The 27,635-nt window shown below is 48.7% G+C and overlaps 1 protein-coding gene across 3 annotated transcripts in view; it reads right to left on the reverse strand.

Annotated features, from left to right (window-relative positions):
• The window catches only part of IGSF3 (immunoglobulin superfamily member 3), an 89,160-nt gene that overhangs the window by 38,360 nt on the left and 23,165 nt on the right, over positions 1–27,635 (reverse strand). For all 3 annotated transcript variants that reach the window (XM_033092966.1, XM_033092967.1, XM_033092968.1), the window contains exon 3: positions 1,879–2,256. In XM_033092966.1, coding sequence (XP_032948857.1) covers positions 1,879–2,256 — 378 coding nt within the window. The remainder of the gene's footprint in view (positions 1–1,878; positions 2,257–27,635) is intronic.

A 27,635-nucleotide genomic window follows, 5' to 3' on the forward strand; every position in this document is an offset into this window, starting at 1 on the left:
TAACAGCAACAAAGCTCCCACCCACACCGGCTTCAACCATCGCTGCGAGGCCATGGGTGATCCCCTGATGGCTCGACTTCACAAAACAGAAGGAGTTTTCTCTTTGTATTTGGACTGCAAGTTTGGGGCACTTACACTTAACCTGTTTGGTATTTTCATAACACTCAGATAAAAGGTGGATTGTACTCCTTTTTACACAACAAATGAACGCCTTGAAAATACTGTGTAAAAAGCATTTTCTTGTAGGCAAGATTAGATTTTGTTGCTCATTTTGGTATTGCTTCAAGATACCTGAACTTGGCTTCTTCAAACAGAACTCAATCCTAGAACTTGGGGAGTTTTACATTTCTATACAACGTCCTCATTTCCTCCCTTCCAGTCACCACCCACATTCCCCCAACTGCCTTCAGCAAGGCATTGCTCTAGGAAGGCTATTTAAAAAAAAAAAAAGAAAAAAAAAAGGCACAGAAAAGCGTTAGCCTCCTTGATTTTTTTAACAGATTTTATTTTCGTATCATTCTCACTGAATGTGTCAGCGTGGTCTACAGCGGAAGGAAGCCCCCGTGCGGGGATGTCACCAAATGCCACCAGGCAAGTGAAGGCATTTCCCCTGTGGTCCCTTCCTCAGAAGTTTACTCTGGAGACCATTCACCACGCCCTCTCTGACTGATGAGGAAACCTCCAGCTAGTGTGTGTTTTCTCATCGCACCCATCTCAGGATTGGGTCTTACCGGCCTCCTATTGAGGTGCACACCTGTCAGAAGGAAAAGCCACCAAAGGAAGCTAGAGGTGGAGGGCGTGGGGAGGTGGCAGTGTGGACAGCATTGGGCCACAGAGTTTGCCAGTGGGAAGGATAGACCATTCCAGTTTTTGTTAAGACAAGGAAGCCTGGCCGTTATGACTTGGGCAGACAAACAGAAGGTCCCTGACTGTGTGGACCCTTCACACTGAGCTCCCTCTGTCGTGCAGGGAGCACGGGGCCTGGGGAGACAGCGGGTGCACATGCCTGACTCCTGGAGCCAGGACCTGCAGACGCACGGCAGCTCTGATCAAGGACCTGCAGCTGATTCAGGAAGTGATCAAGGACTCACTTCCTGATTCGGCAGCAGCCCAAGCGTCACAGAGCCCCTGCAAAGGCCCACCACTTCCGAGAGCTTGTGCCTCTCTTCCAGCTGATGTCACGTACTTCAGCATCCTTGTCATTTCTTCTCCCCACCAACCACAATCATCCATGACTTATATTTTCATATGACTTATACTTTCATATCTCCTTTCACCAGCCGGAGGGCCAGTTACCCTCTTAACATCTGCTTTAGATCTTTTATAAGTGTCAGCCTCACCCTTCTAGTATTTATAAGGGAACACACAAAACTTTGTTCACTTACATTCCCTGTTGACCTCTAAAATATTGGGGAAGGCTTTTTGTTTGTTTATTTGTTTCGTTTTTTAAGTCAAATAAAGTTGTACTCTAAAAGAAGTGACTCAGTGTTGGGGACTGAATGTTTCTTTATGTGCCCCCAAAATTCACATGTTGAAACCTAATCCCTAATGTGATGGTATCTGGAGAGGAGGCCCTTGGGAGGTGGTTAGGTCATGAGGGTGGAGCCCTCAGGAATGGGATTAGTGCCCTTATACAGGGACCTCAAAAAACTCTTCTCGTTCCCTTCCCACCGTGTGAAGGCACAACGGGAAGTCAGCAGTCTGCAACCCAGAAGAGGGTTCCCACCAGAACCGACCAGGCTGGCACCCAGCCTCCAGAACCTTGAGGAATTGATGCTTGTTGTTCAAGCATCAGTCTATGTTCCTTTGTTACAGCAGCCGAACTGATTACGACTCTCAGGTAGGACACTGGTCACGTAACAAGAGTCATCTCCTTACCCACTAGGTTCATCTTGGCACTGTAACTCCCGAAGTATCGCCCATCAGTGTTGGGTGTGTGGCATTCGTACTCTCCAGCATCCCGGGCCTGGAGATCAGTGATGTGCAATAAGGCCGAGTTCTCCTGGATTCTCTCCACATAGATCTTCCCACCGCGGACACGCTGGGTGTAGATGGCGTAAGGGAAGGAAGAGTCCATGGTGCTGACGATCTGGACCTCACGCTCTGGGGCGGAGGGCAGGTAAATGGACCACTGGAAATTCTGCTCGGAAGGTCCCTGGTAGCCGCTCACGTTGCACCAGATGGTGATGTGGGAGCCCTCTGTGCGGTACAAGGGTCCCTCCTGGACGGCGACGTGCCGCTGTGCTGTCACTACACCTGTGGGGGAGGCACACACAACATGCTCACTTACTTCTCAGAACAAGATGCAAAGCAGGCAGCCGTCTTCAAAGGGTTTGTATTTATGTGACATGATAATATAAATAGCTTACTGGCCCTTTCTGAGGCGCTGTGTGATTTATAAATATTAATTAAAACACTCTGTGGTTAAAGCACTGTCCCTAATTTGCATATATAGGAATTTGATCACGCAAGGACATGGTTCTGTTACTTATTCAAAGGCTGACCCTTGGGAATGTCATTGAGTCCCTCTGTTTGTCATTTATGTGGCAGTTTTATATCTATTTATTAATGCTGTTTTATAAACCTTTAATAAAATGAGCAGGAAAAGCTGAATCCTTGGCACACATTCAGATGGAAGCAAATAAAAGCAACTGTCTTGCAATTTGGCTGAAACGAAATGCTCCTTTTGTGATTAGACAACAGCTCATAAGAGGGAGTCCTGGTGCCCTTTCTTTGGGGCTGCGCCCTCCATTTTCAAACGTAGCTACTCCCAGGACCCCCCTGAATGGAGGCAGAGCTCAGCATCTGCAGGCGGCTCCAGCTTTAAGCTGAGGACACACCAGCTTGAATGTGAGGGGCTGAAGCACATCCCTGCTCCCCAGATGCCCACACACTGACGATGGAGGGACTGACCATGCAGACGGGTGACAGAAATAAGGCTGCCCTTGAGATGGCAGCTGTGATTTGCCCACCGGCCCCCCTGCCTTCTGGCTGGGACGTGCTTCTCCTGGGTCGCCTCTGCCGGCGTTCTCCACATTCTTCTGAACATGGTCGCCCCCGTGCAGACCCGCGGGCGGGGATATATGGTGGGTTTCATTTCTCATTCCATGCCACCAGAACACTGATTCTGCCTGAGCCACTGAGAAAGTGGCCTGAGGGGGCACACTCCTTTGGCCTTCCCCTCGGCCGCAGCTGGGCATGACAATGTGGCAGCAAGGGCAAGTGAGTTCTAGGCGCAGCTTTGCCAGGAAATGGACCCGCTGTGTGCGTCATCCCAGACAAGCTACTTTTTTCCAGTCTGGACCTTGATCTCTTCATCTATAAAATGATTTCAAAGAAAGCCTTGGAGCAGACTAGCAGGTGTGCCAGTGTTAGCTTTGTCACTTAGTAGCGGTGACCTTGGATCAGTTTTAACCTCTTTGAGCCTCAGTTTCCTTTCCTGTAAGATGAGGATAATAACACGTGCCTCACAGAGTTCTCGAAAAGACCAAATAAGCTAAAGTCTGTAAAGACCCCCGCATAGGGCCTGTCCCACAATTAGTCCTCAATAAGAGCTGCTGGCTAAGACCCCTGCTGGCTGGAACATTCTGTGGCTCTGGACCCACAGAAGACAGGACTTGGCCAGTGAGAACTCAAGGACATGCCAACGGACTCTTCACAATGACACCATTTCTGGCCCACCCACCTCCACCCAGCTGCAGCCCACTCCCCGTGAAAGCTTCCTGTCCTCCGTCTAAAAGGAGAACCGCAGCCGCCCCAGTGTAAGCCTACGTGATGTGGCTCCAGCTGGTGAATGAGTGGCTGGGACAGCTCAAGTGCTGCTGGGCTGCAGCTCGAAGCCCAGCCTGGGGCTGTCCGTGCCTCAAAGCTCGCTGATCCAAGGTGCAAAGTGACCAACTTCAAAACACCACACAAGGAAAGGCCCGTGGCTTCAAAACTCTTATTCACTCAGGCAGAACCTGTTCTCTCAAACAAAATCTTAACATGGAAACACATCTTGGCTTCAGCAGTAGAAGCAAGGGAACTGAAAATAGCGGGGCGGGGGCAGGGGGGACTAATCAACAGATCAAAGTGGTACATTCTGGTTGACCGCATTCGTTTCTATGTTAAAAGTCATCGAGAAGACAGCCCATTAGTTATTCTCGGTATGTTAAAATTTGCTGCACACCATTTAGACTATGCGTACTCTTTTTTTGACAATTACAAAAAATCTATATAATGACATTTGAAGCAAATGTTTGCAAGTATTCCAGAATCACAGAAACTTTGAAAATAATTCAGCTGCAGTCACAATGTTTCGCTCTCCTCGCATTTCAGTGTTTTATGACACAGCCACTCTCCACGGACTGCAAAGAAGGCTGGAGGCCGGTGAGAAGAGCCAGCGTCTTCCTGTAAGGGACTATTCCTTGCCTTGGGAACCACCCGGGGAGCTTTAGAAAACCATAGGGCCTGGACCCCACCCGATATTAACTGGTCTGGGGTGCAGCCTGGGCGTTAGGATGTTTAAAAATCCTAACGCATAGATAGCATGGTCAGGAACTGCTGCCATCAGAGGTCTCTACCTGTCCCTATTGAAGAACATATGCTAATTTAAGACTCTCAAGAGCTTTAAGCTCCTCCCGCTATAAAGACTCTACACGGTTGGGGTCAAGAAAGTTTCCTTTTCCTCTAGTGAATGGGCAGAAGAAAGCGGCAGAGGCCCGCCAGACACTGGCTATTGGGAGGCACTACATTCTATTTACAGACCTTACTAGAGCACTTGATCATGAGGTCATTCACATCACCCCCTTGAAAGGTAAACAGGGTTAAGTGGCCTCAATGAGCCAGGGCACCAGGGTCAAAACAACTCGTCGAAGCCGGAAGCAGGTTATAAACAGCCCTGACAAATAAATAAATACTGGATTATTCTTCAACCACACATACTCAGCAGCCCCTGCTTATTAAATCTTTCCTTAATTTCCTCCCCACCCCACAAAGGGACTTTGGCCCCTGCGAATAATGCTGCTTTTAGGAAGCGGACCTTAACATAGAAATAAAAATGAACTTTTTCTTCTCGGCAGCTGGATTTCCCCTCCACGCTTCACCCTCCCCATTTCCTTCTCCTGGCACAGCCCACGCTGTGCAGATCTCATTCTCCGGAGTCGGCTGCCTTCAGATAGACCCCGGCCCTGACCAAGGCACCCCCTGACCCCAATGCGCCTTCCACCTTCCCTCTCAGCCTATGACAGAAGGCTCCCCTGGGCAGGGACCACTTTTTTTTTAAAATAACAATTTTTACTTTAGACTTCCCTGTACTCTTTAAATTAACTTTTTAGTAAGCAAATATCACTTCTGCAATTCAAAAAGAAAAGGTCAAAGTATTATATATAACTGTATAAAAAAGACTGGACACAAAAGGCAGAAAAAGAGTGAAAGGTAAAAATAGGACAAAAAACAAGGGTAACAAATAAAAAATAGTAATGAATATGGTAGTGATCCAAGTATATCAATAATAATCACTTTGACTGCCAATAGTCTAGATGCACCAATTAAAAGACAGAGATTGTCAGAGTGAATCGAAAAACACAGTCCAATCATATCTTGTCTACAAGAAACCTACTTTAAGTATGGAGACACATATGGATTAAAAGTAAATGGATGAAGAAAAATATACCATGTTAATGTTAATCAAAAGAAAGCAGGAATAGCTGTATTAATTTCAGACAGAGCAGACTTCAAAGTAAGGAGCATTATCAGGGATGAAGAAAAACATTACGTAATGATAAAGGAGTCAATTCTATAAGAAGACGTAGCAATGCTTAGCGTGTATGCACCTAACAACGTAGCATCAAACTACACGACACAAAAACTGATAGAACTTCAAGGGCCCTCAGTCAGAAGTGGACAGACCCAGGAGGCAGAAAGTCAGTAAGAACACAGTCGACTTGAGTTCAACACCACCATCAATCAACTGTATACGACAGACACCTTTCGACTACTTCCCCCAACAGCAGAACACACATTCTTCTCAAGCTCACAGGGAATTCACCAAGATAGACCAATTCTGGGCCAAAAAAACATAAATTTAAAAGGATAGAAATCATACCATGTCGTTCTCAGACCGTAATAAAATTGAACTAGAAATCGGTAACAGAAAGATAGCTGGAAAAACCCCCAAATACCTGGAGATTAAACAACGTACTTCTAAATAATACATGGGTCTCAGAAGAAACCTCAACAGAAATTAAAAAATTATTTTGAACTAAATGAAAACCAAAATACAACTTAGTAGAAGTTGTGATATGCAGAGAAACCACTGCTTAGAGAGAAATTTACAGCATTGACTACATATGTTAGTAAAGAAGAAGGATCTCAAACCAATAATCTAAATTTCCACCTTAGGAAACTAGAAAAGGAAGGACAAATTAAATCCAAAGCAAACAGAATAAAGAATAAGAATTAGAGCAGAAATCGATGAAATTGAAAACAGGAAATCCATAGAGAAAAATCAACAAAACTAAAATCTGGTTTTTCGAAAAGATCAATACAATCGATAAGTCTCTACCCAGGCTAGTTACCCAGGCTTACCAAGAAAATAAGAGAGAGGACACAAGTTATTAATATAAAAAAATGAAAGAGAGGAAATCACTACAGATGGCATGGAAATTAAAAGGATAATAAAGGGATACTATGAACAACTCTATGAACATAAATTTGATAACCAAGATGAAATGGAGCAATTCCTTGAAAGATACAATCTGTGAAAACTCATACAAGAAGAAAAAATGATCTGAATAGGCTTGTACCTATTACAGCAATTGAATCAGTAACCTTCCAAATCAGAAAGATTACAAAGGACAAAGCCCAGATGACCTCGAGTGATGCCTTTTTAGATACAACACCAAAGTCACAAGTCCATGAAAAAAATAATTGATAAGCTGGACTTTATTAAAATTAAAAACTTCTGCGCTGTGAAAGACAGTATCAAGAGACCAGAAGATAAGCCACAGACCAGAGGCAAATATTTGTAAAAGACGCATCTGATAAAGGACTGTTATCGAAAATATACGATGGACTCTTAAAACTCAACAATATGAAAAAAACCAATCTGATTAAGAACTGGGCCAAAGACCTTAACAGATATCTCACCAGAGAAGACATACAGATGGCAAGGAAGCCTATGAAAAGATGCTTGACATCACATGTCACTACGGAAATGCACATTAAAACAACAATGAGATACCACTACACCCAATTGGAAGGACCAAAATCCAAACACTGACAACAGCAAATGCTGGTGAGGATGTGAAGCAACAGGAACTCTTATTCATTGCTGGTGGGAATGCGACACAGTACAGCCACTTGGGAAGACAGTTTCACAGTCTCTTATAAAACTATACATTCTCTTACCTTGCAATTGAGCAATTGCGCTCTTGGTAGGTACCCAAAGAGATTGAAAACTTCTGCCTACACAAAAACCTGCACATGGATGTTGATAGCAGTTCTATTCGTCATGGCCAAAACTTGGAAGCAACCAAGATGCCCTTCAGTGAGCAACTGGATAAATAAACTATGGTCCATCCAGACAGTGGACTATTATTCAGAGCTAAGAAGAAATGAGCTATCGAGCCATGAAAAGATGGAGAAACTTTAAATACACATTATTAAGCAAAAGAAGCCAATCAGACAAGTCTACACAGTGTATGAGTCCAACTAAATGACATTCTGGAAAAGGCAAAACTACGGAGACAATGAAAGATCAGTGGTTGCCGGGGGCGGGGGAGATGGATGAGCAGAGCACAGGATTTTTAGCGCAGTGAAAATACTCTACGATATTATAGTGGTGGATACATGTCATACATTTGTCCAAACCCACGGAACGCACACCACCAAGAGTGAACCCTAAGGTCAACTATGGACTTTGGGTGATTATGACGGTGTCAATGTTGGTTCATTCTTTGTTTTAAAAAAAAAAAAGTGTGCCACTCTGGTGATTGATAATGGGGAAGGCTGTGCGTGCCTGAGGACAGGGGTACATGGAAAAATCTCTGTATCTTCCTCCCAATTTTGTTGTAAACCTAATACTGCTCTAAATAAAATAAGATCCTTATAAAGAACTCATACAACTCAACAGCAAAAAAACCCCGCTTGAAACTAATATGTCAGTCATATCCCACTAAAAATAAACATATTTTTAAATAAAGAGAAAAGGACTAGAAAGAAAATACTGGATGATGAGATGGCAAGTGATTTATTTTTCCTTCTTTATATTTTACTCCTTCCCCCAGTCCTCTGCAAAGAATCTCTACTAGTTGTATCCTTAGGAAAAAAATTTTAACCAAAAGTAAAAATAATGCATGATTGCTGTATAAAATTTCTTCTGTATTGACTAATATGGTATAATAAAAAACTTTGTATTTGGTTAAGTCCCTGGGTCCCGCCCAGAGCTCCTAAAATCCCTGGAATTTCCTGGTGATAGGAGTATCTTTTGTCATTCATAAGAAGCCCCTTTTGACCACACAGGATTTTATGCTAATGAGGTGGCTTGACTCAAGGTGGGCCCTTAGACAGTTTGACTAAGCTTAAAGGGTTGGAAACTTCAGTCCCAGTCCCCCAAACTCAAGGCAGGAGAGATTGAGTTCAACCACCAACAGCCAATGATTTAATCAATCGTGCTTATGCAATGAACCCCCTGTATGAAAACCCCAAATGGCAAGGGTTAGGAGAACTTCTGGGACAAAGTGCTGGGCGAGTGTCAAACTGGGAAAAGGGCATGGAAGCTACCCCCCTCCCCAATACCTTGGCTCTATGCACTGAATAGAGCTGACCTGTGTGACCAACAGGAAATGCAGAAATGATGGAGTGTGACTTCCAAGGTTAGGTCATAAAAAGACCCTGGGGTTTCCATCTTGCTCTCTGAGATCACATACCCTGAGGAAAGTCAAATGGCATGTCATGAGGACATCAAAGCAGCCCTACTGGCAGGTCCACATGAGGCCTCCTGCCAAGAGCCAGCACTAACTGAGCCAGCCCCAATCAAGACTTCAGCTGACTGCAGCCCCAGATGACATCGTGACTGCACCCCCCTGGGAGCCACAGAGTCAGGGCCATTCAGGAAAGATGTTCCTGAATTCCCGATCCACAAAAACGACTACATGAGACAATAAATATTTAGTGTGTGTTTTTTTGTTGTTGTGGTGCGGGTTTTTTGACTGCTTTCAGAATTTTATTGACAAGTGCAATAATTACCTTTTTAGCAGAGCATAGTTTCTCCCATCAAGATTTTTTAAGGCTTGTTGTTGAGAGCAGTTTTAGGTTTACAATAAAATTGAGAAGGATTTACTCTTGTTTTAAACCTTAAGTTTTAGGATAATTTGTTTTGTACTGATACATGACTAATAGAGACATCTGGTATCCTAAGATTGAATGAAAAATTGTGTTATATACGAGTACACGTGTACGTGTTCTAGAAAAACGAAGGTCCATAAATTTCAAAAGATTCTCAAAGAGATTCGAGACCCAGAAAAAAGATGAAGCATCAATAAATGGCTTTAAACAATAAACGGTCAGTGGGAAAGGCTATGTTTTTTTAGATTTGGTTTTGACAGTACCCAGTCCCATTAAAAAAAAAATTAAAGAAATAAAAAAAAAAAGAAGCACATGCTATCACTTAACTAGCTTGACAAGATATTGCTTGTCCAAGTCTGCTCCCACTTTTTCCTTTGTGCTAAGGCCCAGATGAACCAGGAGAAGGGCAGGATGATTCAGGAGTTAGTGAGCAGGGCGGAGTCACTGCGCCTGTGAAAGGCAACTATTCATGTATTTTCTGGAACATGCCTGGGCTCGGTGACCCATATCTCCAGGCACAGGATCCAGCTTCTATGTTCCACAAGCATGGCTGAGCGTGGCAAGGTGTCAGAGGGGCGACCTCACCATTCCATACCTGCTCTTCCAGCTGTGATCATCAGAGCTCAGGCAGCCCGCAGTCGTCACAAATTCTACAAGGGACTAGGCCGCACTAGTATAGTCCTTTATCTGTAAAATGGTAACACCCCAGAGAGCCATCTCACAGGTAACCCTAGAGAGCAAATAATACTGGGAGAGCCACCAAAGGAATATTTTGAAATTTCATCTTATTTCTACCAGTGTGAGATAAAATTCCCAAAACGGGGGCGGGGGGGGGAAATCTTTGTAAGGACAGAAACATTTAAAAAAGAAAATTAACATTCAAATTTCAGTTAAACATGAAAAACCGCATCTGCAGGAAAAAAAAAAGTTGAAAACTACTGTACCCAGAAAAATAACCCAACAGAACACTGATGATATTGGGCTGAGTCTTTGAGTGGTGAGCATACAGGGGACCGTCCCTCCTCTATCTTCTCCTCTTCTCTATTTCCCCATTTTTTTAAATAAGCAGGTGTGTGTTATTTTAGAATGAGGACAAGTGATGATAACGACTCACAGTTTTGTGTGTCAGGCGCTACCCTAACTGCTCGACAGGCATCATCTCATTTAATCCTGACAGCAACTCAACGAGGTCGATTTCATTACGGCCACATTTACCAGACAAGGAAATGGTCGCCAAGGTTAAGTCACTTTCTCCATGACAGAGACCGTGACTAATAATAAATAGTCTTTTTAGTCTGTGGCTCATCCTGCGCGCGCTCGGGGGAATAGCCGTGATAAACGATGATAAACCACTGACTAGACTGGGTTCTCTTGCCAACCTGGTCCTGAAGACGATGACGGCGAGTCTGTACGGCCTCACCTGAAAAAATGCCAAACACACCAGGCCACCGAGTGTTTCACAGAACTACAACCAAGGCTCCCGAGAGAGCAGTCAGGAAGGCCACGCCAGTGACAAGTCTGGGGATTCCCACTTTTTCACCTTCAGCCACAGGAGGACGAAAAGAGGCAGGAGCTAAAAGAACCTTAGTTTGATTCCTGTGGACCAGGGGACAGACGGACACAAAGCTTGTCTCTTACCAACGACAGCCAGCCCTTGCTGGGCCCCCATCAGGGCCCGGGCACTGTTCCAGGTCCTTTAGGTGTATTAACTCATTTTAACACTCACAGCCATCCTAGAAGTGTGAATTCACACTCTTAGTGAATTCACTTTCAGATGCAGAACCTGATGCCAGGAGCGGGGGAGTCACTGAAGCCGGGCCGGAGACAAAGCTGGCCCCAAAATGTCACTGCCCTCCAGGGACAGCCTAGCCAAGGTCCACACACCGTGAGGAGCCAGAGAGCCCAGGACGCTCGCAGCTCAGCGTTCCAAAACCATGGGCCCAAGAGCTGCATCTGGGTCCTGACATAGGTCAACACCGTTCCTGGTAACAGCCATCCACTCCCGTGCGCTGAGTGCAGGGCTACAACCCAGCAGCAGACCTGAAGGACAGAGCTACTTCCAGAATCTTCCCCCTCCCTGGCCTCTCACAGCTTAGGCAGTAGCTGAGAAACCTTGAATGGTGAACTTAACCTCTCTGTGCCTCAGCGTCCTCACCTGTAAAGTGATATAATCTTCACAGCGCTGTTGAAGGAGTCAATGAGTTGCTACATTTAAAACGCTGGGTACCTGGCCCATAATAAGTGCTCAATAAGCCTTAAGTCACCAACTACAGGAATGGCAGTAGTATCAATATTAGCTCTAGCTATGGAGCTCCCACACTCCAGGGCAGGCTGTATTTATTTTCCAGACATGGCAGTAACAATAGCTCCTGTTCTACACGCTCTTCTGCCACGTGACCACGTCATCAAGAGGTAGAGCTTATTCTCTTTGAATCTGGGCAGGCTTGTGACACTGTGTGACTTTCCAGGCTTAGGTCCTAAGAAATGATGCAGCTTCCACTCTGCTACCTGGTGCCCTGGGCCAGCTGGTAAGAAGCTCAACCGTCCTGAGGCTGCCATGCTGTGCGGGAGCCCAAGGCATGTGGAGGCCACGTGTGGAGCCTGGCGGAGCTCGCAACCAACAGCCAGCACCAGCTGCCAGCCATGTACGTGAACGGGTCCTCCTGATTCCAGGTCTCGGCTGCGAGCTGCCTCCCAGCCCTGACACGTTCCCAGCTGAGGCCTCAGACACTGTGGAGGAAACAGAAGCCATCCCTGCTGTGCCCACCCGAATTCCCAACCCACGGATGCCATGAGCATAATAATATGGTTGTTTGAAGCCTCTGGGTCTTGGGACTCATTTGTTACACAGCAAAGATAACTAGAACATACGCTACACTTTCAACCAACATATTTTGAGTACCTGTTATGTGAAAGGTACCAGGACAGAAACGATGAGGGGAGATGAATAAGACAGTTTTATTCTAGTTTGACAATCCCAAAGGAAATACATTTTTATTATTACAGGATGCAATGGCAGGAGGGTGCAAAGTGCAAACTTAAGACCTCCCAGAAAGAGAAAGTAGGTCCAAAAAGGCTTTACAGAAGTAGTGACCTCTAAATTGTGTCTTGAAGGATGAGAGGGGAAATACAGACCACGTGAAAACACTGTAATATGTTCCAGGATTAGCAAAAAGTTTGCCAAGGTCTTTTGTCACGTGACTGCAGGGCCCATCAGTGCCAGGTGGGAAAGGGAACTGATAGTCCAACCCATCCTCTGGGACGGGGGGAAGTAGAGAAAGAGGTCAGCGAGGTGACGGAGGAGGACACAGATCAGATGTGTGCTTCCGAAGCATCCCTCAGGGGCACGTGGAGGACGGAGCCGAGGGCAAGACTGGTGGCTGGTGGCAGAGAGACCAAATGCACGGTCGGGAGAGACAAGAGGAGGGCTCAGCCTGGTTTTTACATTCAAGGACAAAACTGTCACTCATTTATTCTTTCATTCTTTTTGTTTCTTTACCTGTCTCAGTGGTACCTAAAATAGGGTTGGTCTAAAGATGATGACGAATAAATGTTAAATCACTGATGCCACTTCTAAGAAGGTGTGACTGCCGGCTACTCCTGCAAACTCACTGCTTCCCATTATCACGAACAGACTCAGATCTCCGTGACCTCCGCTCCGCTGAGTCACCGGGCTGCTTCACCATCCCCGTCAGGACAGTTAGCTGCCAAGGCCCCAGGCTGGGTCCCTGCTTCTGGGTTGTTGCCGAATTCACTCTAAATGTTGCAGCTGCCACCTAGAGGAAGGACTGCTAAACTCTGACTTCAAAACTATTTTTAAACTATTTTCATATTTACTGAAGTTAAAACATTTATTTAAAAAAAATTTTTTTTTAAGATTTTATTGGGGAAGGGGAACAGGACTTTATTGGGGAACAGTGTGTACTTCCAGGACTTTTTTTTTTTCCAAGTCACGTTGTTGTCCTTTCAGTCTTAGTTGTGGAGGGTTCAGCTCAGCTCCAGGTCCAGTTGCCATTGCTAGTTGCAGGGGGCGCAGCCCACCATCCCTCGCGGGAGTCGAAACAGCAACCTTGTGGTTGAGAGGACGCGCTCCAACCAACTGAGCCATTCCGGAGGCAGCTCAGCTCAAGGTGCCGTGTTCAATCTTAGTTGCAGTGGGCGCTGCCCACCATCCCTTGTGGGACTCGAGGAATCGAACTGGCAACCTTGTGGTTGAGAGCCCACTGGCCCATGTGGGAATCGAACTGGCAGCCTTCAGAGTTCGGAGCATGGAGCTCTAACTGCCTGAGCCACCGGGCCGGCCCTATTTTAAATATTTTTAATTAAAATCTTACAAGCCTTCAATCTCTTCTGATTCCCAACCCGAATCCTAGTTCTCCCTCATTTACCCAGAGACTGGTACAAACAATATCGTTTCAAACAGACATGTTCCTTGATTCTCCTCCTCAGTATTGTTGAGAATGAATATAATTCTAGTGCTTTCCTTTTATACAGCTGTATATTACTCCATCATAGGAGTAATATACATAATACATACGTTTTATGTATTCCCATGTTGTGGATATTTAGGTTATCTCTATTTTCTTTTTTTTTTTTTTGCTTTAACCAACAAGCCCTTCTCTTTTCACATGCCTCCTGCCTCTTGTTCTTGCCTCACCTGAATTTATACAATCCTCCAGCTGCTCTCACCTTGACCATTCACACCCCAGGATGACCTGGGCACTTCCTGGATGTCCATGGCTCTTTCATCCCACATGCTGGGCACTGGGACCAGAGGCCACACCTCCCTGCTCTTCTATCTGGACACCTCCTCTCCTGTCACTCACCTCTTGCCACCACCCCCCAGCCCCAGAGTCCTGGCCACCTGCTCATAGTTATTACTTGCCCCGCCCCCCGGCCCCCATCCAGGGATGGCACAGAAGCAGCCATCTGGAAGGAAAGGAGGACGGCGGGAGCCCCGTAGCTTGCTGTAATCCATAACCCTTCTCCCAACTCCACCAGGATTCAAGCCAGCAAATCCAATGGAAAATGCTTATAACTAAATATAAATACCACTATTTGCCTTCTATTTTCCAGAGGGAAAAAAACAATGAAAGATGGAATCCGATTACTTGCCTGTAAGTGCATTCCCTGTCATTAGACTACAGCTACTGACCACTGTTTCCTTCCATCCGGTTTCAAAGATAACAGCAATGGGCTGAGTGTCAGGCCGACTCTTTTTACTACGGGGGCAGCCTCGTGGCACAGCTGCCCTTGCCACGTCCACTGGCTTAGGAACCACAAGCTTCAAGTGAGTGCTAGCTACAGGACCATCCCGCAGAAGCAGCAAATGCCTTGTTCCTCCTGTCGCTGCCACTGCTGCTGCTACTGTTTGAGGCTGCATTTCTGGACCTAGGATGCCCAGATGGTCGGTGTGGTCGAGCGGTGTCTGCCGGCTTTCCTAACAGTCTCTTTACTGGCGGCCTCCACCCTCCTCGCTCGAGGAGCAGAATAATTCCTCCTGGGCCACCGACACACTCCGTCCTCCTGTGAGTCTCCTGTCTGTGTCCCCCTCAATGCTCTCACGGCCCCAGGAAGAAGACACTCAGCCCAGGTGCTTCCTGGAAGAGGCCAGAGGGCTCCTCCGGCAGCATTAGGATGTCAGCTCGCTGGGGGCAGCAAGGGATGCAGGAGACCTCAAGGGGCCTGGCCAATGGCCTAAGACCTGGATGTGAAGGACTGGCCACGGCTTCAGGAAGCTCACGAGGGGTCAGCCTGCCCATTCTGTCCCCCAACGCCCCGGCCGTGGAGATAGAGAGCTAGAAAATGGGGGCTGCGTAGCTGCCCGGGCGTGCAGGTTTTGAATGGGTGATCTTCAGAGGGGCCTCAGAGCAGGGTCCACTCCCAGTGCAGCCCCTCAGTAAGCGCTCCCGGTGCAAACACGAACGCTCCTCTCCTCCCAACTCCAGCCAAGGCCCCGCCGGCCAGAGCCTCGTCCCCAGTGTCCCCTTGGCCTGCGAGGCTGCGCTGGGCCTCTCTCCGCAGTGGAGCCACGAGACAGCGAGCCCAGCAGGGAACTGGCTCTGTGTGTCCCCTTCTCCAAGGCTAGAAAAGCCCTGAATGCTCACATGGGGTTCCAGAGGTCCCTGGCCAGCTCCCTGCAGAAAAAGGCAGGTGGCTCTGGGGGCTGGGCAGGCTGCGTGCACAGTGAGAGAAGCAGCTGGGCTGGCGGCGGACATCACCGTCTCCCTCGACCACAACCGTCTCCCCCGATGTGGGCCGATCTCTTGGACGTTAGCTGGACAATCACAGGAAGCAGAGCCCCCTCAAGTATGTGTGGGGGGGGGAAAGAGGGGAGCAGAAGGGAGTGGAGAAGGGAATATGACAAGCCACACGGGAGAAGCTCAGGGCAATCCGAGAGTATGGACCACAGCACAGCTGGGCCTTGGAAGGCCTGGGACTGGGAAACCTGCGTGACCTGGGCCACCTCCTGGGGACTGCGCCACTCCACTCTTCAAGGATGAGCCTCCTGGACTCGGCCAGTTTCTGTGCCTCAACAATTCAGCTCACATAGGCCTGTTGCCTCTGAGCTCACCTGCAAATCCCTGCTATGGCTCTTCATGCAAAGTCCCTCGACAGTCATCTCAATGGTTGAGCGCCTCTTTTGTTTTTTAACCAGGCCTCCAAAGTTACAGATCCACACTTCTCCCCATGCAGGCCCAGCCAGACTTGACCAGATGGGCATCTATATTCCACGGCCTGGCATACAAGCATCTAGGCAGCAGGGGTGTGGTGGGAGGGGGCACTCCCTGCTCTAAGCGTGGGTGGCCAGGCACTCTGAAATATATCGAGCACGCTAACAAAGCACCAGTGTCTACACGCATCTAAACAGTCACCGTCCAGTGCACTGAGACGGATTCCGGGGACTTTCTTTCACGGATCATCATGACGCATGGCCAGCCCTTCTCGCTCAGCTTGGACTTTCACCGCTGGCGGTTCAGTCGCTTGTGTTTTGCCCTTCTCTGGGGGCCCTTGGGTTGCCTATTTTTCCAACTCGATTCAAGGAACAAGCTTTTGAGCACGGCTGTGAACGGGCAGTGAGTGGTGGGAACGCTACTCATTCTCACTGGGTGGTACGACACACGGAACAGAACGTGGAGGCAGAGGTGACTTCTGCAGCATCCCAGAGAAGAGAATGGGGAGGGAGGAGGTCTGAACGCAGCACTGGAAGATGTGTGGGCTGTGCAGGCAGAGAGTGGAAGTGCTTTGGGCAACAGACCCTGGGGTGGGGGGAGGGAGGCCCTCCGAAGCTGGGAGAGGTCCGCCTATTACGTAATGTACAGCTACGTAAATTACAGCACCTCCCCACGTGGTGAAATATTATACAGCCATTAAAAAAATTCACAGAGGAAAATATTACGGACACCTACAACTATTGAAAGCACATTCCTTCAGTTAAAGGAGAAAAAGGCTCGAAGGGGGGGTTGAAAGTATTTTTGCAAAGAAAAACACCCCCACACCTCTAGGTATGTGTGGGAAAGTACTGGGCGGATATGTAGGAATATGCTAGAGAGTGGTAGGGTAGGAAGTGGCTGTTTGTGTTTGCATTTTGTGTTTTCTAAGCGTCTTGCACTCGGCATGGTTTACTGCTGTAATGAGGACAGTCAAAAGCCATTTCTCAGACCATCTTCCCCTTTACCCCCCAAAAAAGATGTCAGGGAGGGGTGAATTTTTCTGTGCAGCGGCATTAGACGTTGCGTAAGTAGGGGATGGGCATGTGGTGGGAGATGGTTGCTGTGAAGTAGGGAGGGGTTGAGAGAGAAAACAATGGCAAATTCAGCAGGGGCCAGCCTGACCAGGTGACCCGGCAGGCGTGTGACGTGTCCCGCGGTTAATCAGCTGCCCTCTAGTTGAGCTTGGTACTGCCCAAGGGCCCGCTGGTACATGTTTCGCCTCATCACCTTTTTTTTTTTTTTTCTTTTTAAAGCTGTTTAGTCGCTTTCCTAAAATCCTCATTTTCTGAGTTATTAAACTTTCAATTCTACGTTGATCCCTTCCGTGCCTTGTAACGCATCTCTTCTCTCGCTTCTTCCAACCGGATGCCTCTGCAAGCAGTAACAGATACTGCAGGCCCTGATGAAAATCGTCCTTCCAGGGTACACCGACGGCCCCGGAGTGACAGATGGCTGCAGGGATCCTGAGAAAGCTGTTTAGACGTTAACAGGCAGGCTGCCCCTGACACTCAGGGCCAAGGACACGCGCAGCACAGGGCTGTTTGTAAGTTCCTGCTGAGAGTCAGGGCAGGCGGCACCATCCCAGGTCCTGGCGAAAGCGTGAGGGATGGAGATTTCAGGATCTGGGTTCTGAATGTTGTCTGAATGGTCCCACAAAGACGGAAGGATTCAAAAGCCTCAGCCCCCTGGTGACAAACGCAGCCTGATGCTGTCAGGGGTCCCCAGGCTCACCCTCCTAACTGGGGGCCAGAGGAGAAGCCTTTTGGAAGGAGATAAAAGATACAAGGTAGTACCGTGTAATAGAAGACCGGGTCTTATATTAAGTTTTGCTCCAAAAGACACATTAGGGCTTATGTTCAGGGGATGTCCTCCTGAAAAATCATGTTAGGGCTGATTTTCCGGTTAGGTCTTATTTTCGGGGGAACACGGTAATGAGACACTTATCCTGCCCCTGAGGCTTTCCCCTCACCATCATCCGAAAAGTGAAATGAGGACTGAGTACCGGCTAAATTCCAGGCTCTAGCCACATCTGCACCATACCAATGTATTCACAGTGTCTTCTCATTTTAACTTCACAACAGTCTTGGGAAGGAAGTATACACTCCCCATTTTACAGATGAGACAAGCAAACAGCTGCTCAGAGAAACTGTCACAGTGGCTGGAGAGCCAGCACCACGACCCATCATCTCTGACCCCAAGCTCCTCCTTCATTCATTGCACACACATTGGGGTTGCGTGCCCCTTCTTTGCCGGGCATTGTGCAAGGCTGATGAGCTACAAGACCCAAATCCTCCCAGGAGGAGACAGATGTGTAAACGGAGGCTACAAAGTGCTCACGCACTATGAAGGACGCAGGGAGGACACAGGGCAAGGAGTCCCTTCTAACCAGGACGAGTCGGGCAAGGCTTCTGAGAAGAGCGCTTCCTTGCTCCAGGTTTTAATTAGGACGAGTGGGCATTCCTGCTCAGTGAGGGAGGTAGGACACGACCAGGATCTCAGCAGAGAGCAGACCGAGCATACGCGGAGCTATAGGAGAGAGCTGGAGCGTCCAGAGAGCTGGAGCGGGTTCCCCTGGATAGATGTGAGCTACATGAGGGTAAGGGAAGCCCAGGATGAAGCAGCAGAAAGGGCTGGGTCAGGACGAGGTTCGGTGCCATGCCAAAGGAGGCTTTGCCCAAGGGCAGTGGGGGAGCCACGGAGGGGCACCAATAGGGAATATATATTGTGACTCATGCCTTGGGAGGATGGTTCTGGTAGAAATGATGGAAAGGGGAGATTCCTGCAGTGATCCAGGTGAGAGCTGCTGAGGCCCTCACTAGAGCAGATCACTGGGGGTGGAGCAGGGTGGTCTGGCAGAAGAGATGCTAAGAAATGCAATCAAGAGTCAAGAGCTAGTGGGGGTGTCCAGGGAGCTGTGCAGAACAGCTCCCAGATCGGGGCGTCTGGGTGGGTATGAAACAGGGAAAGGAGGGGTAGATCTGGAGGAAGTTCATGCGGCCCTCATTGGACTAAGAATCTATTCCCTGGGCCCATCCAACTCTCTAGAAATCATCTCCTCCAGCCAGCCCTCGGCAGGACAAAAGGAGCAGAGAAGAGTCACACAGCTGATGGATGGCCAGCCTTCGGACGGGAGGTGCCCCGTGATAACCCCTCGAGCAATTTAGGAATGATGCCAGAAGACTGTTAATTCAAGACGGCTCCCAAATACCTGGCATTCAGTCCTCCTCCATCTCCATTAGCTGCAGACCTCATAGCTCCCAAATGGCCAGCGCCACCGCAAAGGGCCAGACATGGCAGAAGTCACCAAGGGCAGAGCCCATTCCTGGAAAGTACGCACGGACTCCAGACCTTAGCAACTCGCTCAATGGAAGGCCCGATTGAGAAAAGAAAGGAAAGACAACCAGGATAGGATGTTCCAAACAGGAAATGATCCCTTTCATGAGGGTGCTAATGACCCAGGTGTGAAGGTTATCGCTTCGCTAGAGCGGCACATTTGAAATACTTCTGGGGTCATCAAAACCAGGAAACACTGACTGTCCCCAGAGGTCTCCAACCCCTCCAGTGCTGATAAGCAGAGTTATCAGTCACCTGTCGTGTACAGCTGGCGGCGAGATGATCTGTGCAGGTGGCGGCCGGCATCCCTCCGCACGGCAGATTGTCATCGAATGGCGACACATTCTCCCGGATTTAAAAGCATCTCAGAAACCACTTTCAAGATAACCACAGAATAAGTAACCACATGCCGTGCTGATTGGAGGAGCCCTCGGAGGTGGCTGGGAAGGAGAGCAAGCCCCAAAGGCAACAAAGGAGCACACAGATGCTGAACAATTCGTTTTGAATCCCGCCCAGCAATTCTTTTCCAGCCATATATTTCTGTCTCCCCAAACTTAGGAAGGGCTGTCAAGGAAATCCATGCTGTAGGGGAAGAAAGAAAGATTGTACTCACGAACTGAGAGCGGCCCTTGTCAGACGGGATTAACTCACCAGACCTGTGCAGCCCACAGAACAGGTCCCCGTGCACGGGGGACTTTTAGCAGCAAAGGATCCTACAGGACTGCCAGCCACCTCCAGAAAACCAGAGGGCTGCAGTTAGCAACAGGTGGGGCAACACAGAGAAAGGGGCTGTGAAAAAGTTTTAAGTCTCCACACTAACACATGACGTTAGTGTGTTTACACAGCGTTTGGTTGACTTGCTAAGGCAAAATTCCAGAAGTGGGAGACACGGGGACGTGCGTGTCTTCACCTGCAGTTTCTTCACTGCAGCTATCCCTGACAGGCAGAGGAATGACTCTGGCAGATGCTCAGAGAGAAAAAAATAGTTTCCAAAGCTATGGATCGAGGGTGGCACTCCCCAGGGACGCCACCCCTTGCTTTCTATGAGCTGCATGTGGGCACTGCCCACAGTTCAGCTGCTGTCTGTCCCTTTGAAGGCCAGCTGAGGTGAAGTCAGCCCCAAGCCTGGGCACAGTGCCAACGTCCCCACACTCGGACCACTTGGAATACCCTGGGCTCAGGCATTCGTGTCCATAGCTGGATCAGGTGCTTCCTCCTGCCTGCTCCAGGGAACCGGGGGGTCTCCGTCAGTCACCAGCCACCCGGGATGTACAGCAGAGCTGCTCTGGGGGTTTTGTGAGGGTTTTTGTTGTTGTAGTTAACGGGGGAGGAACCTTAAGATAATCTTTTAGTTTCCTCTCTAGGCCTAAATTCCCTACATGCAAAAAAAAAAAAAAATTGTTAAACCAAACAAACTAAAAAGGGAAAAACCTAGCCAATCCTGAAAGTCCCTTTTTAGCTCCAAGATTGTGTGATTCTGTAATACCAAAATTCAAAGCCCCTGGACTCCCCTAACGACATGTATTTATTTCCTTCTGCTAGAGAAATGTACATGAAAACGACAGAACCAAACAACATCAGAATCAGGATCCTGGGAGTAGAAGAACACTTAGGAACCATCCAAAGAATGAGTACAGAACCAACATGGAATAAGTATGACTTGAATTAGAAGCAACATTTGAAACTACAAGTTCGGAAAAGCTTGAACAGAATCCCGGGCAGCCCCTGCCTTCTTGGGATAGATTGGCCTGGAGACGAGGTACTGGAGAGAAGGACCTCCAGGCCGTGGAGGCTGAAAGCGGAGGCTGGAGAACAGACACCCCCAATCAGCGTCACAGTGGCAGCAACACGGAGAGAGAATATTTTCCGAAGGATTCATGTGAACTGATAACTGCAGTGGTCTCTGGGGGACGGGGAGAGAAGCAGACTTAATTTTCACTGTCTACATCCTTTCCTACTCTTTTTAATTAAACGTGTGCGTGCATTACCTAGTCAAAAATAAATGAATAATAATGCATGGCATACCAAAGTAAAATAGGGAGACATTAAAAAAGACAAAGATAATTTAAAATTTCTCCTAATGAGCTGTAAGGGGACAATAGGAGGACACTCTAACTAGTGCAGGAAACAAACCCACCTCTGTCCTCTCCTCATAGCTGCCTCCAAGTTCCCACAGAAAATCTGGATTCACACCCAGCACGTCTCTTGGTTTGCCTCCTCCATCCCTGCCCACCTCTCCTCAGCCATGCGCTGCCTCGTCTCCCGCCTCTTGCCCAGTAACGGGGGTTGTCCACCACACCTCGGGTGGACCCTCCACTCAGCTCTGCCTGTTCACGCCAGCTCCCCACCTGAGCCAAAGTGGGTCCCCCCAAGTCAGCTGAAACATCATCTCCCATCCCACCTGCCCTGCCCAGGTGGGATGTTCCCATCAAGAGATGGGATCTGCGTGTCCTCCCCGGGAATCTGAGTGGGCTAATGACGATGGCAGACGTGCCACTCCGTGACTTCACACAAGGCCTCTTCTACCTGGCTCTCTTGGGACACCCACTTGGGGCTCTGAGCTGCCGTGGAAGCAGCCTGACCGCTCTGAGCCTCCACACACTGAGGACGCCCAAGGCGGCCCACCGGACGGACCACATGAACAGAATGGATGCCCGGCCCGCCGTTCCACCTCCCTACTGTCCCAGCCATCACCTGACTGCAACCGAATGAAAGATGCTGAGCCAGGACCACCAGCCAAGCCCTTCCGGAACTCCTGTGCTACTTTTGTTTGAAGCCACTAAGATTTGGGATGATTGGCTACACGGCATTCGATAAACTAATAACCTCCCTCTCAACAGCAGAATCACGAATGTCTCGACCCCCATCTCAGACACACTGCGGGTTCCCACTTCTTATTGGTTTTAGGTCACGGAGCTTGACCAAGCCCTTGCGTCAATTCTAAACCAATTCTAGAAACGTGTTTAAATAAATTCATCGGGTCTGCCCATGCTGCCTGTTCCTTCAAGACAACGCCCCCCGACGTCTGCCTTCCTCAGTTCTCTTCCGGGCCTCCAGCAGTCTGAGCTCTGCTTCGCTCCATCCTTAATTTCACAATCACGCGTGGAACTGTCGCTAAGGTCTTAGTCACAGTAACTCAGCCCCAGCCCTTCCTGTCCTTCCTGCGGGCACATCTCCGACCACTTGCCGCTCTGCGCCTGGGGCACGGCGGCGGCCTCACAGCCCCTCATGCTTTCCACCTCTCCCCACACAGAGCAGAATCATTTCTGCTCGATACCCGCGACGTTCCCGAACAGACCTAAGGCAGCTTAAGTTCAAAGAATTCTCATCCTCAAACCCTGTGATGACCCTCCTCTTTTGGGGGGCACTGAAGTATATTCCCCAGCATGCCAAGCATCAAATGAACAACGCCCGGTTATGGGGTCACTGGCCTCCACCTGCAAACTCAGAGAGATCCCCAAGCCCTTCTCCTGGAAGGGCCTTTCTCTCCCCCACACCTGGCCACCCCCTACTCCCATGGTAGGACCCAGCGCATTGGTCACCTCTGCCGGGAAGCCTTCCTCTCCCCTTAGGCCGTCAAGCAGTCTGTCCTTGTGCCCTGTGCCTGCTGCGCTGCACTGAGCACGTATATCCACGCTCACTTGCCTCGCTAGACTTAGGGCGCCTGACCTCAGAGCCTTACCTTAACTCATCTCTGCATGACCTGCTGTGCTTTGACGGCAGGTGCCATCAAAGTCAACATTGGTGGGATGAGTCTATTGGTCAGTCCCCCGGAACCCCCTCTCCCAGTGCATCTCCACTTCGCAGGACAACTCTCCTCCTCACAGGTGCCTCGCCTCAGCCCTCTCCCCACACTGAGGCCTCCCGCCACCTCTCCCGGGCCTCCTGAGAGCCCCACTCCACAGTCACGTTCCCTGGGAAGAGCTCCCCACACCAGGCTGACAATTCCTCCCATGCTCAAAGGTGCTTCTAGATGCATCTGTTCAGCTACCCACGTCTTCATAGCTGAATGTTCATGCACTTCTGAGTTGCTCCTCATCCCCTTTTAGGCCTCGAGCCCATCAAGAGGAAGGCTGGGGACAACTGTTCCCATGCTTGGAAGAGTTTTGAAGCACGTGGTTGTAAGGCCCGTGAGGAACCCTGCCCTCAGGGACATCACTGAAAAGGACGAGGGTGTTCTTAGCGCCCGAGGTCCTAAAACTGGGGAAATATTGGCATTGCTGGACCCCCAGCTTCTAGGATGGTACCTGGCACATAACAGGAGCTCAAAACTATCAGCTGAATAAATGAATGAAAGAAGGGAAGGTTGGGCCCAGGGACCGACTTGGAGAAGCTGTTGTCTGGCAGGCTTCCCTCCACCGGGCACCGAGGCCTGAGAGGTGGCCCGACTCAGCCAAGGTCACCACCAAGCTACTGAGGGAAACTGGAACCCCCATTTGCCTTGCCTCCCGGCACATGGCCCTCCTTCTGCCCAACCAGCTTTCTCACCACCCACCCCTTCCACATTCCAAAGGCGGCATCTCCACGAGAAGTTCTGGACGGTATCCAGGCGCATTTTTCTTGCTGGCTTTAAGACAAATTGTGACAAATGGCTCTGCAGATCTACTGGGCCATGAAGGCTGAGCAGATGGGACTGCAACTCACACTATTAACTTAAATTCTCCTCGATGCTATTTCAAATTAGGGCATTTTATCCTGAAATTATAAAAAGCATCGTCGAGGGTAGGGGTGCACGTATAAGGTTGCCAGCACATTTACAACTCTCCTTGCTCCTGGCCCCTCTGAGCGATCACAGATTTTACCCACTTCCCCCTTACTCTGCTCCACCAAAAAGTCCTGACTCATGTAAAGAATGATAGATGCTCGGGGCCCTCTCGTCTGACCACCCACGGTACCTGAGACAATCTCCTCACAGAGGCGTGTCTCCACAGATGGCAGCCCAGGTGGGGAACCTCTTGAGAAAGTTCTTCTTTACCTAGAACTGAAATTGGGCTCAGGGGTCCTGGGTACGGGACAAGCCCGGTCTCTTACTTATCCATCCGGTGGGCAATAACTGAGCCGGTTCTAAGCACCGAGCACTGAAGCAGGCACGGAAGCTACAGAGAGGTGCATGGGAACAGCCTTGAACTCTCAAGGAATTTGCCACCTAGGAGTTCTGAAGCTTCCCCTTTCCAGGCTGAAGGGCCCAAGACCTTTTGTGTGTATGACATGTATTCAGTTTCTCACAAATGGGCTGCCGTTTGCCCTGTCCCTCCACGTGGGTTGCCCAGAACTACGTGTCACTCCCCATGTGTGGTCGGACCAGCATGGAACAAGAAGACCATTGGTCCTGGTTCCAGATATCAAATTTCTTTCAGTGCACACAGGACAGCTTTGTTTGGTGGTCATATCACCTGGCTGACTCCTGCCAACTAAAACCTTGCGTTCTTCCCCCAGCCTCCCACTCCCTCCTCCACTGTACAGCTGGATTCCGAATGCTCCACGTATCCCTGTTCCATCCTAACAGAACCCAGACCATCAGCCTCTCTCTTATCTTTCTTATCAACCAACGTACTTCCTGTCCCTTCTTTTCTGAAAGTCATGTCGATGATTCTGAATGATTTGGATGATGTGACCTCTACCTTGCTCAACACTCACTAGAAAAATGCAAAAAGCTCAAGAACAGAATCCTGCAACACCCCCATCCAGCCAGAGGACTCCGAAGGCAGAGGTTGGGTACATTATTTCCCTGTTCCTGCCCTGCCTGTACGTGCATCAGATCACAGCGTCTCTCGTTCGCATCCACTGTACATAGTCTCAATAAATACACCAATGTGATGCCAAACGCTCAGCCGTTCCACACATAATCAAAATAAAAATAGTTAAAAACAGAAAAGAGTGCTATCTTCACTCTTCTTGGGACTTCCTGCAGCCTAACGGGCTAGAAATCTTAGGGCCAAACACTGCAGCTCCCCCATTCCTCATATGCTCGTCTAGCCAGTAAGCCCTGCTCCCCTCTCACTAGAATCTCTCCTGTTCCACCACCACCATCACCAGCCCTATGCGGGCATTCTTTTCCCCAATCTGAAAGGTCTTCAGCATATTTTAAAACCTGCGTCCTTACTGCCACTCTCCTTCTGCGCCCCCAGTCCCCCTAGTAAATTACCACCAGATACGTCTTCCATAGCAGTTCTCCACCATACAAACAATGGCCCAAGGACTCCACTTTGCCAATCCGTTCAAGTCCAATGTCCTTCTCTTGGTATTCAGGGGAGCTTCCGAATCCTGGCCCCACTGCCCGTCCACCTAACCTGACTCCCCTTAGTCCTTCCAAAGGTCGCTTTCCCCCAAGCCTCCCCTTAGTCCGTCACACCTACAGGTTTTGCTCACACTGTCTTCCATCTTCCCATGTTGGTGAGCTGAAGACAGGAAGGAAAAAGGAAGAGGAAGGAGGGAAGGAAGAAGGAGAAGAAGAGGAAGAGCAGAAAGGAGGAAGAAAGAGAGGAAGGGAAGAATCCAGGAAAACAGCAAGAGAAGCATCAGCACATTCTCACTGGCCCGAGTCTTGCCAGGACCTGCTCTAAAGACCTTAGACATGTGACATCTAACCTTCACAGCAACATGAGGTGGCTGCCGTTCTCATCCCCATTTACAGATGAGTGTGGCGCCGAGAGGTTTAGTAATCTGCCCAGGGCCACACGTGGAGTCTGTACTCTGAACCATTCCACCTGCATCGCTGCCCAGACGAAAATCCTACGGAGGGAGACGGGCCTGGTATTCAGCACCAACCAGACAAGGCGCTGATTATACAGGTGCTAAAGGAGGGTGAGGTCGGCCTGGGAAGGCAGGGAGGGCACGACACGGAGATCACCTTGACTTGAGTCTTGGGAAGTAAGTAGGAGTCAGGCAGGCAGCCCAGGAACAGGGATTGGGGTTTGGGGTGGGGGAGGGGTGTGTGTAACACTCATCCCACCTAAGAGGACAGGACACATGCAAAGCCAGAGGCCAGAGGACAAAGGGTGAGTTCACAGAGAGGGGTGGTGTGAACTCTGGCTGGAAGGGTAGAGTAAACAGGGGTGGGTAGCGAGCAGAGGTGAAGATGGACAGGCAGGGACCAGGTCGGCAAGGGTTTGCACCTTGGTAAAGATGGGCCCTTAAATCCCGAGTCACATCTGGTCATCCTCGCCTTGTTATCTAAGTCCTACCTCCTCCAAGGCCACGTGCCCCACCGCAGGGCTAAGCTCACGTGTGGACAGAGGTGTTGCCCAACTACAGAGGCAGGGAGGGACGCTCCATCTAGGATCCGTCTACACGCAGGGAAGGAAGGATCCCCCGCTCCTGCCTCCTCCCTTCACACTGTTCTTACCTTGTCCACAAGGAAAAAAGAAATACAATGTAAACGCTTCTTCTGTAAGCTCAGTCCAATCATGAGGGCTCCATTACTTAATGGTTCTTGCCAACTGTCAATCTAAGGTGTCTGGAAAATATGTGGAATTCTGGGTCTCTAAGAATCCATTAAATTTAGGGGGAATCCATGATGTACTGTCATGAGATGACAAAGAAAATATGCATCTTCTCAGGATTGGATGAGTTTCTTGGCTTCAGTCTAGATGCTAACAGCATCATGTGACAACAGTGGCCAGCTCAAGCTCATCAGAAGAGGAAGAACAATGACACACTTCTTACATTAATTTTGAATAAGGAAGTATTTCAGGCATACAGAAAAGTACAAAGAATAATAAATACCTGTGCACATCCAGGACTATCAAACCCTGACATTTTGCCACATTTGCTTTAGTTGTTTTTCAAGAAAGCAAGTATTATTACAGATGCTGCTCAAGTCCCTTTTTTACTCCCTTCTCAATCCTATCACCCCCACCCACCCCAGAAATAACACCCTGAAATTTGGTATTTCTCACTCTCGTGCATTTTTATGTTTTTACTAAATTGTGTGTATCCAAAAACAATCCAGTTTTGACGTGTTTCAAAACTGTTTTTTAAACACCTTTTTGCATCTGCTTTTTATTTGCAAAACATTTTTGAGCACGATCCCTACTGACGTAGGTTACTCCAGTGCAATCATTTCGATTGCTGAGCTCATAGTCCGGTATATGAATATTCACTACACATACAAAATTTATTTATTCATTTTCCTATTGATGAACTTGTAAGTGGTTTCCAACTTTTCACTGCAGTAAATATTCCTGTAAATGTTCATCTAGGGGTATCTTCAGGCACACTGGGCATTGCCCAAATTGCTCTGCAACACCCACGCACCAATTT

Source organism: Rhinolophus ferrumequinum, chromosome 22, assembly GCF_004115265.2.
Source record: "Rhinolophus ferrumequinum isolate MPI-CBG mRhiFer1 chromosome 22, mRhiFer1_v1.p, whole genome shotgun sequence".
Taxonomy (NCBI): domain Eukaryota; kingdom Metazoa; phylum Chordata; class Mammalia; order Chiroptera; family Rhinolophidae; genus Rhinolophus; species Rhinolophus ferrumequinum.